The 15899-nt window shown below is 47.4% G+C and overlaps 1 protein-coding gene across 2 annotated transcripts; it reads left to right on the forward strand.

Annotated features, from left to right (window-relative positions):
* LOC135908276 (NPC intracellular cholesterol transporter 1-like) lies at positions 1 to 8773 on the forward strand. 2 transcript variants are annotated; one of them, XM_065440042.2, is made up of 2 exons: positions 1 to 131; positions 7263 to 8773. In XM_065440042.2, the coding sequence occupies exon 2, from the start codon at positions 7377 to 7379 to the stop codon at positions 8169 to 8171; it is 795 nt and encodes a 264-aa protein (XP_065296114.1). In that variant the 5' UTR covers positions 1 to 131; positions 7263 to 7376; the 3' UTR covers positions 8172 to 8773. The 2 variants fall into 2 exon arrangements, with proteins under 2 accessions (XP_065296114.1, XP_065296112.1); XM_065440040.2 differs by lacking the exon at positions 1 to 131 and adding an exon at positions 6788 to 6967.
* Positions 8774 to 15899: the final 7126 nt, after the last annotated feature.

Consider the following 15899-nt stretch of genomic DNA (forward strand, 5'->3'; position numbering starts at 1 on the left):
TGTGCGTAAGCATTGTGCCACTTTGTCATCCCACCGTAAATCAGTGCAATTATTAGTGTTGTGAAACTTCATTGGACAAGCAAAAACGACAGCGCTGCGGCGACACAAACTGCTGAGAATGGCGACGCAAGGTAAATTGATGACTCAAGCAAAGTACTTCAGGTTGCTGCCCCAGGTGCGCAGGCGACGTTCGAATCATTTTAAGCCATTATCTCTTGTTAGCGCCTTATCCATCCACGTCGGACCATTATCAACCGTGATCAACCGTATTGAGGCGGCTGCTGCGTATGGCGCGGTCGCGCGGGCGCCATCTTGAAAGCGATGTGATGGGGACATACTGCTCCGAGTGCTTATAGCTTCGTGTGCGCTGTGTTCTCAGCCCTTAGCGTTGGAGTGAGAGGCAGCATGAAGGCGAATTCGCTCGCTGCTAGGGGCGCTATCTTAATAGCGATCGTCTTACCTGATGGACGGACAGGTTTCCTCGTTGGGTAGGCATAGAAATGCTTAAGCATTCAAATGGAAAAAAACATACAGAGGCCCTTAAGTCTCCTTACGTGCATTGAATGCGAAAGCAGCACGACTCTTCCGCGCCCTACTTTTCACTTGGTCGTATGCTCGAATTGGGCAGTCAGTTGTAAGGGTGGGACAAGTCAATTTTAGGAGTGGGCCAGGTCGGTTTTGAACGTGGGTAAACACACTTTTCGAAATGGGCAAAGTCCATTTTTTCGATGTGGGCCACGGCGTCCTTCCGACGCCGTGGCTGTTCACCGCGGAATTTCGCAGTGCGAGCCGCAGCAGGTCGAGTACCGGGAACGTGACGTCATCACTCGGTCACGTGGCTTTTGGCACTATCGTACGTTAAAGCCGGACGCTCGCCAAGTTTTCCGTTTCATGAGGCATATAATTCCTTGCGCTACAAAAGGCAACCATGCCTCGACCCACCGTGGTTGCTTCATGGCTACGGTGTTACGCTGCGAAACAACACGTCGCGGGATCGAATCCCGGCCACGGCGGCTACATTTCGGTAAAGGCGAAATGTGAATGCACCCGTGCATTCACATTTCAGAAAAACCGTTACTTATAATCTTTCGTTACAATACGGCTGAAGCCGTGGTATGAATTCAATGGCCAAGCATTCACATTCTTTGACATGCACAGATTTACGTGTGTGTCAAAGAACCCCAGGTGGTCCGGAGTCCCCCACTATGGCGTGTCTCATAATCAGATCGTGCTTTGGGCACGTTTCAATTCAATTTCTTTTTCAAACATCTCTAGGGCAAATTCTCGGAGCTCTCGACTAAAGATAAGAGCGTGCGAGTACAAAATGGCAATGTTTCAGTGGTAATGTCACTTAAATTTATATTGGCAGCTTTAAAGGCTATTACTCAGGAATCCCTCCCAATTATTTTTGTTCTCTGACCTTGTTTAATACTCAGAAGGCGCCGGCATTATTGCAGTGTTTTTTTTTTTTTTAACAAACGTCTCCGCCTGTTATGCCCACAGTCCGGGTGCATTGAACGCGCGCGCGCAGATGAAAAGCAGTAAACATTTGCGAGGTGGACTCGCACACTGCTTGAATGCGCACGCCCTGGTATTCTACCTCATGCCTCGGCATTGCTTATATATGCAGCGTTTTGCAGCATCCTGCGATTTCTTCTTGTTTATGATCTTTCAGCATTAGTCTAGTGGGGCATATAAGAAGCGTGGAAAATCAGATTCTGCCGAACGCTTGTAAGTGCACCTCTTCACAGGCCTGCGCGCAATGATACCTTGAACGTAAGCAAAAAAACTTCGGTTTTCCTCTACATTTGCCGTAAAAATGCTTCGTCCTTAATGCGAAGCGAACATCCAAAACCTACAAGCTATATGTTATGACCAGACTGCATCTTTCTTCTGTTTTTTTTAATTGTCATTGGCGTCGAATTGAATCGGCGTACTTACTACTGGAGTTATTGTCATTGTGTTAAATGAAGGTCTATCTAAACTACTCGCGAACACGGAGACAAGCACGAAGTCTGCTACGCATGCAGGTGGCAGAACTCATTTCATCCACCGCATGTGGAAAAATGTTTTGGCACCGAAGAGCCAACAAACGGTTGAGAAAAATATGTGTAAAATATTTTAAGGATACGTCATGCATGTGGGCACACTAACAGTGGCGTTCCTTGGCTGAGCGCAGGTCGCGAAGCTCAATTCGCCACTGCTGCCGCCGCATCCCGTGGGGCCGCATTGTAAGGGCACTCATGTATCCTGCTTTTGGTGCACGTTAAAGAACCCCAGGTGGTCTGAATTAATCCGAAGTCCTCCTCGGTGGTGTACCTCATAACCCGCTAAGCTGCAGTTCCGAGATGGTGAACTCCACAGTCATATCGATTTTGCGGACATGAAATGCATTCTTTCGCACTATATATACTCCCGTGTCACTAAATATCACGCAAATTTCTCGAAAGGGTATACAAACAGGTGCGAAACTGCCTGTAGATGCCACCGGCTCGCGTAGAGTTGCCTCCAAGCGCAGGTTTAATTTGCTTATTTAGGGGGAAATAATTCAGGCAGTGGAACGTTTCGTGTTAATTTCTTTCTCCTCGAGGACTAACTCTAGAGTTTCGTGTCCATGCGCAAGAAGCTTAGCAGCCTGCAAACGACAAACAGCACTTTCTGGAGCTATTCCCTTCAGCAGATTGTCATACTTGTTCACATCATGGCTATAAACAATAAACGCCGCATTCCACGCCTGTAATCGCCAAATATATCAGAGCATTTCCTAAAACATGTTCAGATAAAAGCTGCTTTGGCCAATAGAACGAAAATTTCTTATATTACTAGACCTGATATTTCTATCTACCTTTCTTTTTTTTTAGGAATGATTGTCGTATAAAGTAATCTGGTATAGGCTTACACCTACGACGAAGATGGTGTAAACAAAATCTCCTGGTGTTCATACTCTGCTGCTCTTGATAAACAGCGCTTGTGCGGAGTCACTGCCTTGATATATTTTTTTATCTATCTTACATCCGTAATGGGCAAAGGGCGCAACAGAGGGTCGCTGGGCTGATTTATGCGGATGGCATGGAGCTAGTATCGTACAATGCAATATATTTACACAGACTTGCAATTAGAAATGGCAATGCAGCGATGAATGTAGACCTTGAGTTTGGCACAGAAAAACCGGGACTTATAATCTTTCGTTAGAAGACGACCAATGCCGGGGTATCCATTCAATGGCCAAGCAATTTAAATACATATATGTATAACAAACGAAGGAAACACCTCCTCAAGCATCCACCAAAATAATTCAAGAATGGAGGGGAAACGGAATGCAGCAATGAAGAAACATGGAGAACTCGGGGCTACAATAAAGATGAGGTGGCGGGAGGAATCCGGTAAGGAGTAAAAGTCGAAACGCCAACATTCGAAAATGACGTTCTGTGCTTAAAATCAGACGTCGGGTAGGGGTTGGAAGTTAGCTAATTGTCGGTAGGCCGGTTGCTCTTGGGTGTCGATGGTAAAACCACAAGTGAGGCAGGGCAGGGAGACATGGGTTGATCCTCTTTTGAAGTCACAGAAGTGCAGAGCGAAATTATTTTATAAGGAAGACTCGTGGACATGAATGAAAATGAATGTGTGGCTGAAGTGCACAAATATTTCTACCTCGAAAACGCGGACACAGGGTGGAAGAAGAGGCCGAGGAAGTTGTCAACCAAGTACAGGGCAATTGAAAGTGTTAAGAGACAACCAGCTGTCATCAAAAAGAAGGTTAGAGAACCAGAAACCCGTATATGAAACGCCTACCTCCCAGAAGCGCTGTGATTTAAAGCGGATGGAAGCATTAACCGGTCAGCAGTGGAGGAAAGCAAGAGACGTTTAAAGCGGAACAGAAGCCGGGAATAAATTGATAGGACCGGATCCGTTACGGGCACTGGTAACGGTACGAGTTAGATATAGAGCATTAAATGAAGGGAGAAAAGATTAAGGAGACGTAGACAAAACGCTAGATTGACAAATCTTTATAGAATACATTATTAGCTTAAGCAGACTAGGTAACTATTTGTCGCCACCCCGTTACAAAGAGGACCCCAGTAAATCGTCATCATATATCATGCCGACAATGCTTGCAGGGTTGGTCTACCTGTATGGTTATCAACATTTCTACCCTTTTTGCGAAACAGAGGTGCATTTTTAGTTGCATGTTCGTAATCCGATTAGCTATAATATAGCCGGAGAGGCTGTAGCAAACAGGTTATTGCAGTATTTTTTCACAAACAAGAAAAAAAACTCCGGCAGGACCGACCTTGGTTTGTTACCTTTGTAAGCTATAGCGTGCACATTACAAGAGACACGCAATGAATTTAGAGGACGAACGTTTCGTTTCGGCTCGTTTTCCTTCACGGATGGCGCATACCCCCTGTGGAGAATTGGCCGAGATTCGGATGGTCTTCTCTTGTCTTGTGTCCCAGACAGTGGCGCGTACCCACTATGGGGGGATTGGCGAAGAAGCAGGCGGTTTTCCGTATGGTTAGAAGTAGAGAGAAACTAGATTTGTATAGTGGAGCGTGGGACGATAGTACTGTAATTTAGAAGTGTAATTAAATATTGTTAGGAATTCCAATAAAATAAGCAAACGTAAAGAAATGAAAGAATTTAAATTATGGATAATTTTAGAAATTCAGCAAGTTACTCTCTTTGTGTCTCTAATAAAATTGTAAACTGCCAGAAAAGCATCCCTGTGGCTGGATCCCAGTGAAGTCGCCCCAAAAGAAAGAATGGTTGGCGAGGTTAGCGAGAGGCCAAGTTTGGTAAATGAGTATTCTAATAGTTTTCTTTGTCTTAGAAAGCGGCGGCACGAGAGAAAGTAATGTTCGATAGTTTCAAGTTCACTGGAAAAAGAACATATGGTATTAGGAAAGGACGTGTCCCGTAGCCTTCTTCTTCATCGTCAGCTAGAAGATGTGCGCGCTATTTTGCAAATTAATTGTTGCTATGCGACGCGCCTAGCGCACTAAGCGTCTAAAGAACTATCTTGGCCGAGTTCATTCCGCCTTTTGAGACATACGTGCGACCACTGACACTTAACTGAGGTTTATTGGTTACAGCCTCGAGCTTCTGTGTTGTGTGTGAGTGTGGGGGGGTCCTTATCAACTTCCTCTCAACATATTATGAACATTCTATAAACACTTGTTTAGACGCCATCGCAACTTTTTTATGAGCTGTATGAAAGCGCACATCAACATTGTTCCTTTGGTCGCCCGAGAAACACATTTTGTCCACAATTGGTCATATATTGCTTTCTTTGTCTTGCTTCTTGCGATTCTTGTGTTGGTATGTATCACGAGTAGTAGAAATCGCATTCAGACCACGGTTCCTACAGAATGGCTTCAACTGGAGTCCGATAACCGGAGATTGTATGCTCTAAAGAATATATAATATTGGCTAAGCCGATCTGAAAAATTAAAAACAATAAAAAATTCTTGAGAAAGCTGTTTCTGACCTTTCCCACTAGTTGTAGCTCATATTCATGAGGTCATAACTCCTTCAGTGTTATTATTTCTATCAGATGATCACCCTTGTTCACCGTGAGCACTGACGTCACTAGATTTTGAAGCAACGCGCTATCCTCCATTTCGTTCTGCACGTTTTTAGTTTGGCGTTTTCGAAACAGTCAACTGGTCACTAGATCAGATTTTGGTCCGGAGCTTCGCTATTTAGCACGGTACCTGTTTCAACGACACGCGGTATTTGTTATCAGCCCGGGGGAATGTTGCTGGTGTCTTCTCACTTAACAAAAGAGTGCTTACGGACAACTCTAACGATGTCCGTAAACAGCTTGCTAATGGCAACACCATGCCATTGGCACCCATTAACTAAACCTCAGAATTTCATACTGAAATATGACTCTTTGAACCGAATCATCTCATCGTAGCTAACTAAAAAGCTTCGGGAAGCGCCGAAAAAAGGCTTTTACGATGAATATCTGCCCTATGTTTCGTGTCGTTCGTTTGTGTGTTTCTGGGCTACTGAGACGAAGATTTCGCCTTAAGATATATTTAAAAGAGCCTCATTTTGATTCCAAGCCTGGCTGCGAAATATTTAGCGACTCTAAACTATTTCAATGATTTGTCTCCGTTTACAATCAGTGCATTAGCAAAGTGTTCGATGAATTTATCTGTGTAACATTTTCTTGAAGTGCTAAGTGTACTTAAAGCGTGCCAGAACTTCCGTAGCCGATGTGCTTACGTTGAAGCCAGAAGGTAAAAGTATAAATGTAAATGTGCCGTGCCCGCGACCCTGTGTACCGTGTATACCGCCAGAGCCAGCCATTCAGCAGCAACCCGAAACGGAGCTTCCTGTTTACTCAGGTTTGCTCACTCGCCAAGCGGGTCAACGAATCCTTTTGTGCACCGGCTCACGCACCCTGTGAACCCCCCCCCCCCAAAAAAAAGGGAAAGTGCTTATTCTAGACGCCCCGGTATTCATGTCACCGAGGGTGCGATCGAGGCAGGTGAGCACATCAGAACAGGCCTCACCTGGCCACGATGCACTTTTATTTTTTTTCGGAATCGACTGCTCGTGCTCCCGTGAAACGTGGGAAAAGCGGTAGCACTTTCCTTTTCTTTCGTACAGACAGAATCACTCTTGCGAATACAATAAACTTCGAACCTCTAAACGCAGTCACGCGAAAGCAGGAGAACAGCAAAGAAGACGAACAAAACAGGGTGGAGGCGATTGTAGCGAGTGAGAGAGGGCTTTCATTGTCTCCACGCGCCGCAGCCATATAAGACGCGTGGCCTCGCGCGAAAACCGAGTCCGGCACTCAGGTTTCGAGCAAAGGCGGCGAGCGCGCTGTAGTCGTCCGAGACAGATTGTCCGCCGTCGCCGGCACTCGCGTTCAGTACGCGCGCACACTGGCCGCCTGGTACGCTTCCGCCCCGCACGCGCACCCAACGCCACAAACGGTGTTCGTTTCGAGGTGAGCGCCAAAGTGGCGCATTTTCTTTCCTCCCCAGACGGCAATCAGTGGAAGGCGAGCGTCCACGGACGTACTTTCCCGCCGAAAGCAACGCCGGTGGTTGCGGCTTTGTCCCCATAGCTACCAGCGAAAGCGGTGGTGGCCGCGACGGCAACTGGTGTGACGGGTTGATTGCCGAAGCAAACGGGGAACGGCGCAGCTGAGACGCGAGGGGGGCCCAGCCGAGCGCGACGTGTACGCGCCGTGTTAAGACAGCGTTTTCACTTATTATTTTTCCCCCTCCGCTCCGTCGCAGAGACGTCGTCTACGACGGCGAGACAACAAACAGAAGGAGAGCCGGGACCTCGCTCCTAGCAGCAGCAGCAGCAGCCGACGAGCCAGTCAGTCCATCAGCCAGCGAACCGGAATCATGAAGACGTCGTCGCAGCGACCAGCCTGCGTCATCCCTTGGGCGCCCGTGATCCTGTTCGCCGTGACAGCCATTGGCACGATCTTCTCGGTCGATGGCAGCGGCGCCGGCAAGTGCGTGATGCGGGGCATCTGCGACGCGGACGGCACCAGGGCCCCGTGCGTCTACGACGGCGAACCCAAGGCCATCGAGAGCGCCGCCGCACGCGAAGTCCTGGAGTCCGTGTGCGGCGACGTGCTGGGCAACGGGTCGCAGCCCGTTTGCTGCGACGCCAACCAGGCAGAGGACTTCGCCGAGAACCTCCAGTCGGCCAAGGCCATCGGACTGGACAACTGCGCCGCCTGCAGCCGCAACTTCCGCGCGCTGATGTGTCACATGGTGTGCTCGCCGCGCCAGGCCGACTTCCTACAGCTGCTGACGAGCGAGGTGAGCGAGGACAAGGAGAAGTACGTGGCCTCGTTGAACTACTACGTGACGCCCGCGTTCGTGCGAGGCATGTTCGACTCGTGCAAGGACTCGCGCAGCAAGATCCCCTCCATCGGACTCTTCAACTTTATGTGCGGTCGCTGGGGCGCCAACTGCACGGCCGAACGGTGGCTGGCTTTCCTCGGCGCGTCTCCCAGCGACGGAGGCCTATCTCCCATCAGCATCAAGCACGTCCAGACGGACAAAGAACACAAGACACCCGAGGGAGCTGTCTTCAAGCCACTGTCAGTCGAGACATATGCGTGCAACCAGGACAGGGGATCCGTCAAAGCCTGTTCCTGCGCAAATTGCAAGGCGGCTTGTGCATAGTGCGGTACCTGCATTCGCAATTCCTCGTTGCTTCTCCTTCATAATCCAGGGAAGACGCATTGAAGCCGCATCGGTGGCTGAAAATGCCGGTTTGTAGTTGAAGCCTGTGAGTGGGTGTGCGTGTGGTTGTCCAACTGAATTCTCGAATAACCAGGACTGTCCACTTCAGCTTTGTAACTGAAGAAATAAGGTAAAGTGCCGTCTGAATTAATAAATCTTATGGGACGGCAAACCCCAACATATTTTCGAATATAACTCTTTTGAAGATGATCTAATGGAATGTTTTCATTTCTGAAGATATTGCTTTGGAAGTGCTCTAGAAGTACCAATCGCTCTAGAAGTGCCATCTGTTCTCGAAGCATTCCGTAAACGTCTTGAGCGTCCATCTTACGTCATTCTCCGCCTGAATGCCGTGAGATTCCTGTGCTGTCGCTTTCGGTGTTGTTTCTCCAAGTGAATTCAACACGAGTGACCATGGCGGACTATAGAGTGAATTCTGCCTGTTTCGCGAGCTTTTCACTTTGTCAAGGTTTCTATCGAAAAGTTTGTTAGCGTATTCACATTTGTCCGCAAAACGCAAATAAATGCGAGCAAACATAGAAGTGCTTTCGTTTGCCAGAGTGTCAGTGAGTTAAATCGCGTCAAATCATGAGTATAATCTCCCACAGTGTAAAACAGCCCATGCAGACCATCGATATGATAGCTTTCATGGTGTGTGCGGCACTGCATGTTCTGCATGCCGGCTTTGCTCGGGTTCTTGCACCGTCTTATCGCTATCTTGAGGTGCCTGAAACTGAGACATACGGTATCAGCTTGACATTTCCAGAGCTACGCTCAGTGATTGCTTGTATCCATAAGGTCGAGCTTCTGCTCGATACGACGCTCGCAAAGCTGTCCCTGAATTCTTCTCAGCTACGGGTCTCAACTCTTTTTTGTAGTGCTCATACTCATATGTTTTACGTGATGTATTGTGCAGTGCTCCACCTTATTCTCTCATATTCAAGCAGGCGGGCTCTGCGTACCTTTTAAAGAGACAACTGCTAGCTTCCTTCGCTTTCTGTGTATGTCTGTATGTTTTCATCGTGATTAAGGATAATAATAGTGAATCTTCGTCCCCGAAAGCGACACTCAGGCGAAACAGTCGCCACCACTGTGCGCTGGGTGAATAGCGGCTGAAGCAACACCACTTCCCGGGCACGTTTCCTCTCGCGTTCCCGTTATAAAGAACGCAGCTGCTTGGTGCATTTATGCTTGAAAACGCGGCGCACCTGTTCAGCGCTAGCTAGGGTGTCTTGTCAGATTCTCTGTTACGATATGTTGCGAAACGGGCAAACTCACTCGCCTAGACTGATTATATAGGTAAGCCTGAGGGACATCAGGATCTTGCACACGAACTAAGTGTGGTACTGCAGAGTAAAACGCGGGCTGTCTCTAGCGTTATTCCTGTTTGCACTCACTAAAATAAGCAACCTCCACGACACAAAAATTAAAGACGTGGCTCTTAGTTTGAATTTCGTTACGGGGACTCATTTTCAATTTCTCTCATTTTTTTTGCGTCTCTTGTTCTCATTTAGCATAAACGTTCCAGAAATTTTACGATTTAGCGCCTCTCCTTTATAAAGAGCGATTCTCTGAGTGCTAAACTGGCCTAATCGGCTGTTTTATACGCGTGAAGCCCATTTTCCAACGCGTGGTGACACAACCTAGTAGGGATATTCATTGTTTCGCTAACGTTCTCTTTACAGAAACACCCAGTCTTGCCATTACTGATCAAGACTTACCATTACTAATCGTGTAGCTCTCGCTACGGAATCATGCCCTAAGATGCCGAAAGTGTATACGTGTCACCCTTGAGAAATTTTTACCGCCCTGATTTCAATAATCTTTATTGTCATGCTCAAATAGACTAACAACGCTCCATTGTTTCCACTCTCGCATAGCTTACAGTGCATATCATGCACTTAGAAAACAGAGTAACTATGCGCGCTTCAACTTACTGCTTTGATAAAGCAAGTTAAATATAGCCAGTACAGATTTAGGACAAATGTCTTTCGATAAACCTAAGCTCTGTTGACTCGTCTTCGAGCGCCACAGCACGGTGTGCGTGCGTGGTTGTAAGCGAGCTCGACGACTAATCCTCACGTGTCCAGTCACGCTTCGCCGCTTTTTTTTTTCTTCCTCCCTCGGCAACGTATATCCAATACGTGAGCAGTGCTCTCCAAGGCCCTGTTGTTATAAACCTACGCTAGCGAAACGCCACTGTACGCACCACGGCAGCAGAGATCGACATACACGTATACACGGCTAGTGGATCCCACCAACGCAGAGACTTCGGAGAACCACTAAGGGAAAAGACCTCGCTACGTCTTTCAAGACCGTCACGCCTCGAAGACATTTATAGCGCACGCGCGAAAGGTGACCTCACACATTACATACGTTCACTGCATTGTACGTGCGTTCTTTGGACGTTTTCCAACAGGCACTCCACAGGGGCCTTTTTTTTTGCTTTGTTTATCTCTTTTTCTACGCCAGCCTTCGCCATTAGAGTCGGGCAACGTACACACACGCGCACACGTCTTGTAGCCAGCACGCGCCACTGATCTTCGGTGCGTGACGACCTTCGGCGCGCTGCACAGACCTCGAATCAATCGGCGGCCGTTACCACTATGTGGTAAAAAAGAATAAAACGACGGAAAAATAAGGACCCCCTCCGAGGAGACGCGGCGAGGTTAAGAGCAATGTCACACGTTCGCGCAAGCAAGAAATAGTCAGATGAAGTATCGGCTTGCTTTGGAAAGGCTGCATATAGCGGGCAAATTCGCAATTCTGGAGAGAGAGAGAGAAAAAAAAAGAAGAAACTAATCTCGCAGCTGACGTTCGCTCCTGCGGCGTGTTAGTAAATGGCACGACGATTCTGCAAGCATTTTTTTTTTTTGCACGTTCGCGCTTGGCTGCGCGTGATGTTCGCTCGCACGCACACAGGCCCTGAGCGACGCCGTATATTAGTAAATATGTGGGAGACAAAATCAGCATGCATAGGTCAAAGCCAAAGAAATGTTTGCTCTCATGGTCCACATTTCACTTTACTTTCTCATAGTGTATTAAAGCAGGAATGAGTTAGATTACAGTGAATGGTCATAGTTAACTACGCTTTTAACAGCCAACTCTAGGAAGGTGCTTTACCTTCGTAAAGGACGTTTCCTTTACCTTCCACGGCGTGTCCACCAAGCTGGAAAACTTCGAAATTAAGCGCTGCGCAGCCTTCCTGCTTCACTAGCTTTCTACGTGACCAAGAACCTGCAAGATATGGCAACGCAACGATATTGCGTGTATTACTAAGAAAACAAAGAAACAAATAACGAGGGGCGAAATACGTTTTTTCAATGACAGATTTTCTAAGAAGAACAACCTAACATTTGGTACACAAACGAAAACACACACACAAATACTGCATCATGCATTCCACAACCATGCTATCGAAGTATCATCGTTCGCAGAAATAGAAAGTTTTGAACAGTTACGTAAGCATGCTCATTGCTGCACAATTCATTAAGGGTACTCGAGTCTTGGAACAGGGTGGCTCTATGTGGTCATAACCTTACAGCGATGGTGCGTCCATCAGAAAGGTAAGCATATCTCTGCTCGGCATAAATGCAAATTCATCCGTCCATTTATATGCTAGTCTACTTTGTGCCCCTAGTCCGTGATGGCAACCGAGATACAGTTACCAATTTGTTTAATGGACAGGCACAGCTTTGGAGAAACAATGCAAGAACGTCATAACCACGTAGTAGTGCTGCTGCGCTACTACATTAGTGGGGGGGGGGGGGGGGGGGGCTCTTTATACCCCATTTGAACCTGCCGTGCTTATAATGGGTACAATCTGTTCAAATGTGCTTTTATGCACTGTTGAATAATTCAATTTATAGCGTTGAATAATTTATAGGCTCTCTAAATGCAGCCCATACAGTAACTCTACCGCTGTGTAGCCGACTAGCGGATACGGAGAGAGAAAACCGGTTATCGGTGCGGTAACTGCACTCATATTTGATAGATTCGAAATATTTTTCCGCTATGAGATTCGCGAGACGAGGTCTTTTAATACTGAGGCCATTCTACAATTAGTCAGAAAAGTGTTAACAACCCCCTCCCCCAGCCCCACCCCTTCTTTTTTTTCTTTTTTTCCTTTTTTTTTTACAGTGGCTTTACCACACTGGAGTCGCTGGTGGTGGTTGCAGTTTGGCGTTGGTTGTAAGGGTGGTTGGGAAGAAAGAGATTAGAATCACAAAAATGTTTATGATAAGAGAAGAAGGTGGAACCTAAGAAGAAGGTTCCACCCCATCTGGTGCCAGCGCGCACCAACCTTTACTAAGGGCTCAGTAAAAGTTTATTCTCTCTCTATGATAAGACAAAGCGCGATGCCTTGCTATTCGAAGCACGAGGTGGTTTTCAGAAGACAAAAACATATTCGAAACAAAGTGAGGCATGTATCTGCTGCAGCCAAAATCAGGAAACAAATAAGCAAATCCTAATGGAATGTGAAGGTGATCAGCTAGCGAGACCCGCAGGAAATGCGCACCTTCCAGAACCGCTGGCATCTAAAGTGGCTGGAAGCATTCACCGGACTACAGTCGACATAAGCAAGAGACGTTTAGAATATTGGTGCAAAAACAAGCTTGGGAGAGATTCATACGGCCATGGATACGTTGCAAACAAAGGTAGCGTTAGAAGGTAGATACAGAAGTTTTAAGAGAGATAAAGGAAGATAAAGGAAATGTAGACAAAGTGCTATATTGAAAAGCATGTACCTGATTAGCTCAAGCAGGCTAGATGAATATTTGTCGCCGCCACCTTTCAGAGGGTACACCAATAAACCATCATCATCATCTTCTTCATCTTCCTGTTTGAAGGAAGCAAGTGGAATGCGTGAACGTCGGCGTACAGCCTTTCTAGGAGACAGCGTGACCCTGCTTGACGAATCGCTTCTACACTGCACTGAGGAAAGCCCAGTTAATGCAGAAAGCTGAGTTATGGTAGTCATAGCTTGGAGGTGGAGTGGGAAATAGGCGAGGAAACACGGGGCAGGGGTGCGGTGGAGTGTGTGTAGACTAGTGGTACGGCGCAGCTTAGGCTGGCGGGGCGGGGTGCCAGGATGCCACTGTAGGAAGGATAAAAGCACGAAAGAAGTTACGCAAAGAAGCATCAGCCAGCTCACAATTATTTGAGAATAAACATACTTCATCTGTTAAAGCTTGCCGTGAGCAGATGGTATACAGTGAAACCAATGGCTGCGCCACCAGCTGCAAACGAGAAAGCATGCAGTAAAATTTCCGGCGAAACCCTTATGAAGATTAAGGTCGACCGCAATTTATCAGCATCGAAGCAGTGTAGCGATGCACCGTACTCCCAACGCCGAAACGTGGGTGATACCAGGCTCCTCCCTCGTGCTCCCCAATGCACACGCCGTGCCATCTTGAGCCGCTGCCGCGAAATCTGACAGCAGCGCGGGCTCGGTTCCGCCGAGTACCGCGGAAATATTTAAGGATCTTTTTTTTTTTTTGTCATTGAAGTGCGGCACGTACGCAGTTGCTTCGTTGTCATCAAAGAGAATCGTTGAAGGCCGGCACATACCTTTTCACCTGTTTACACCGGAGCACGCGGATGGGCAGTTAATTTTATCTTTTCTCCAAAGCAAAACTCACCCATACGCATGACCATTCGGATTCTGTCCAAGGCTGCTCTGCCTATGGGCAGTCCCGGGTAATTTTTTTTATTCTAGTACATTTTAGTACGACTCTGCACATGCGTTCATAATCGTCTGTTTAGCCTCAACAAAGTCGTGCTCGACGCGAGGTTATGCTTAAGCCCACATTTGCCCGTGCTGCTTCTTTCTTTCTTTGTGTGTGTGTGCGTGTGTTCCAGCATACGTTTATTTCGCCGGTGACAGATAAATATTTCATTCAGAGCGCACAGGAATTCACTGCACAGCTCGATGTACGAATGGCAAGAATCGCAGTAGCTCGTTAAAGAGCCCAAGGCCATTCACGCTTGTTTTTTTACCTGACGAGGTGCATTGACTGCGCTGGCTTGCGATTAAATCTCGTAGCCCGAATGCTAACGCGAACGAAATTCGTGGTAGCTGAGATCAAAACACTCCATCGCATCAGCCGTTTCGCCGTTTCAACGTCAAGCTTCTCTATCTTTTGCAACGGTTTACTTTGTGCAGCAATGAATGGAACGGATGCCAAACGCCTGAGAGACGACGTGCCCAATGGTCACGCTCGTCAACATGCAGAGACTTGTTCGTCGGGTGTGTGCGACGGGATTATGTGGGGAATGTGCAAATCCTACTCTCCTCTGTCCCACGTTCAACTTTTCCACGCCAAGGAACCGTTTACCTGCCATGACCTTTCGCTCTTTCTTCCTTGGTGTGGGCTGACCCGACGTATCCTGACAAGGCCTTCTACCAGGCAGCAAAAGAGAATGAGGTTGCCCGGATGGTGGAGGGTGTAAGAAAGCTAGCGAGCCGTCACATGGGGACACATCTTGTCTGCCCTTGCGTGAAGGTGCACGCACGCTGAACGTTTCTGTATTTAATGTGTTGGAGCGCACTGCGCACCCGTAATGATACAATAAACTTCTGTTATTTGTTTTTTACATCACCTCGTCTTCCCTACCGAACACTCTCCAATGGTCCACCTGGTTCAAGCTTCAAGCAGACACTGTTGAAGGTCACACTCAAAAGTGACAGCATTGCAGAACTATCAGCAGCACTAAATACACACATAAATTTGTCAAACGCTTCACGACATATGACTCAACCCAGCTGCGTAAAGCAAAGACCCTTCCAATCCCTACGTCAGCAAGAAAAAAAGCACGAGTTTCGTGAAGCGCTTGTGGCTGATTCACGATCGGGTCTTCGACTGAAGTCATTGCCATTGAGAGTCCGCTTCTTATAGCGTATCTCCAAAGAATTTTGCTGTAAAGCGAGACTTCAGCGCAGGAGAAGCCATTTTTAGAAGACGTCTGCAACCATTTGAGAGGACAATGATCCGTTTCGATGACAAACCTCGAGTCCTCAAGATAGCACGACAATTTTTGAATAGCCAATCCAAGACGCGCACTCTTTCTCAGTAGCGCTGTGTGCCTGTTCTCGACTAGTGAATTTCCTTCTTCCGTTAAGTGCGGGGTGTTCCTCGTCCCTCTCTCCCTTTTCGCATAGTACGACGCCCATGCTTCTCTCGCTCGCATCGCACTGAACCACAAATCACCTCGTGTAGACCGGCGATCTTATCACAGACTGACTCGCCCATAACCAAAGATAAGCAAAGCAACAAGGTTAAATCCCGCCGCTGCGTAGACGGGCAAGGCATAGGACCTAGTGTGCTTCTCAGCGTTAGTGGCGACCGGTTAATTTTGTCCATTTCGATTTCATCAAAAGCTCTTTCATATTTTATAGGCTGGACAATATAACAGGATATGCTCTACAGTTTCTTTAGCGCCGCAGTGGTCATGGTAGGGATTGGTAGATTGTTCAGTTCGGCACAAATAACTGCTTGTAAATGCACCGTACATTCGAAGACGGTGAACAATGTTTCTTGCCACCGGGGATGTTGGCGCGGAAGCCGGGAATCCGTTACGACGCACTTGGGGCTCTAATTTTGCGCACTCATCTTGTTCTGTAGATAGGCGCGCCCGGAACGCATGTTCCTTTTGCTCCATTTAGTA

Source organism: Dermacentor albipictus, chromosome 1, assembly GCF_038994185.2.
Source record: "Dermacentor albipictus isolate Rhodes 1998 colony chromosome 1, USDA_Dalb.pri_finalv2, whole genome shotgun sequence".
NCBI lineage: Eukaryota > Metazoa > Arthropoda > Arachnida > Ixodida > Ixodidae > Dermacentor > Dermacentor albipictus.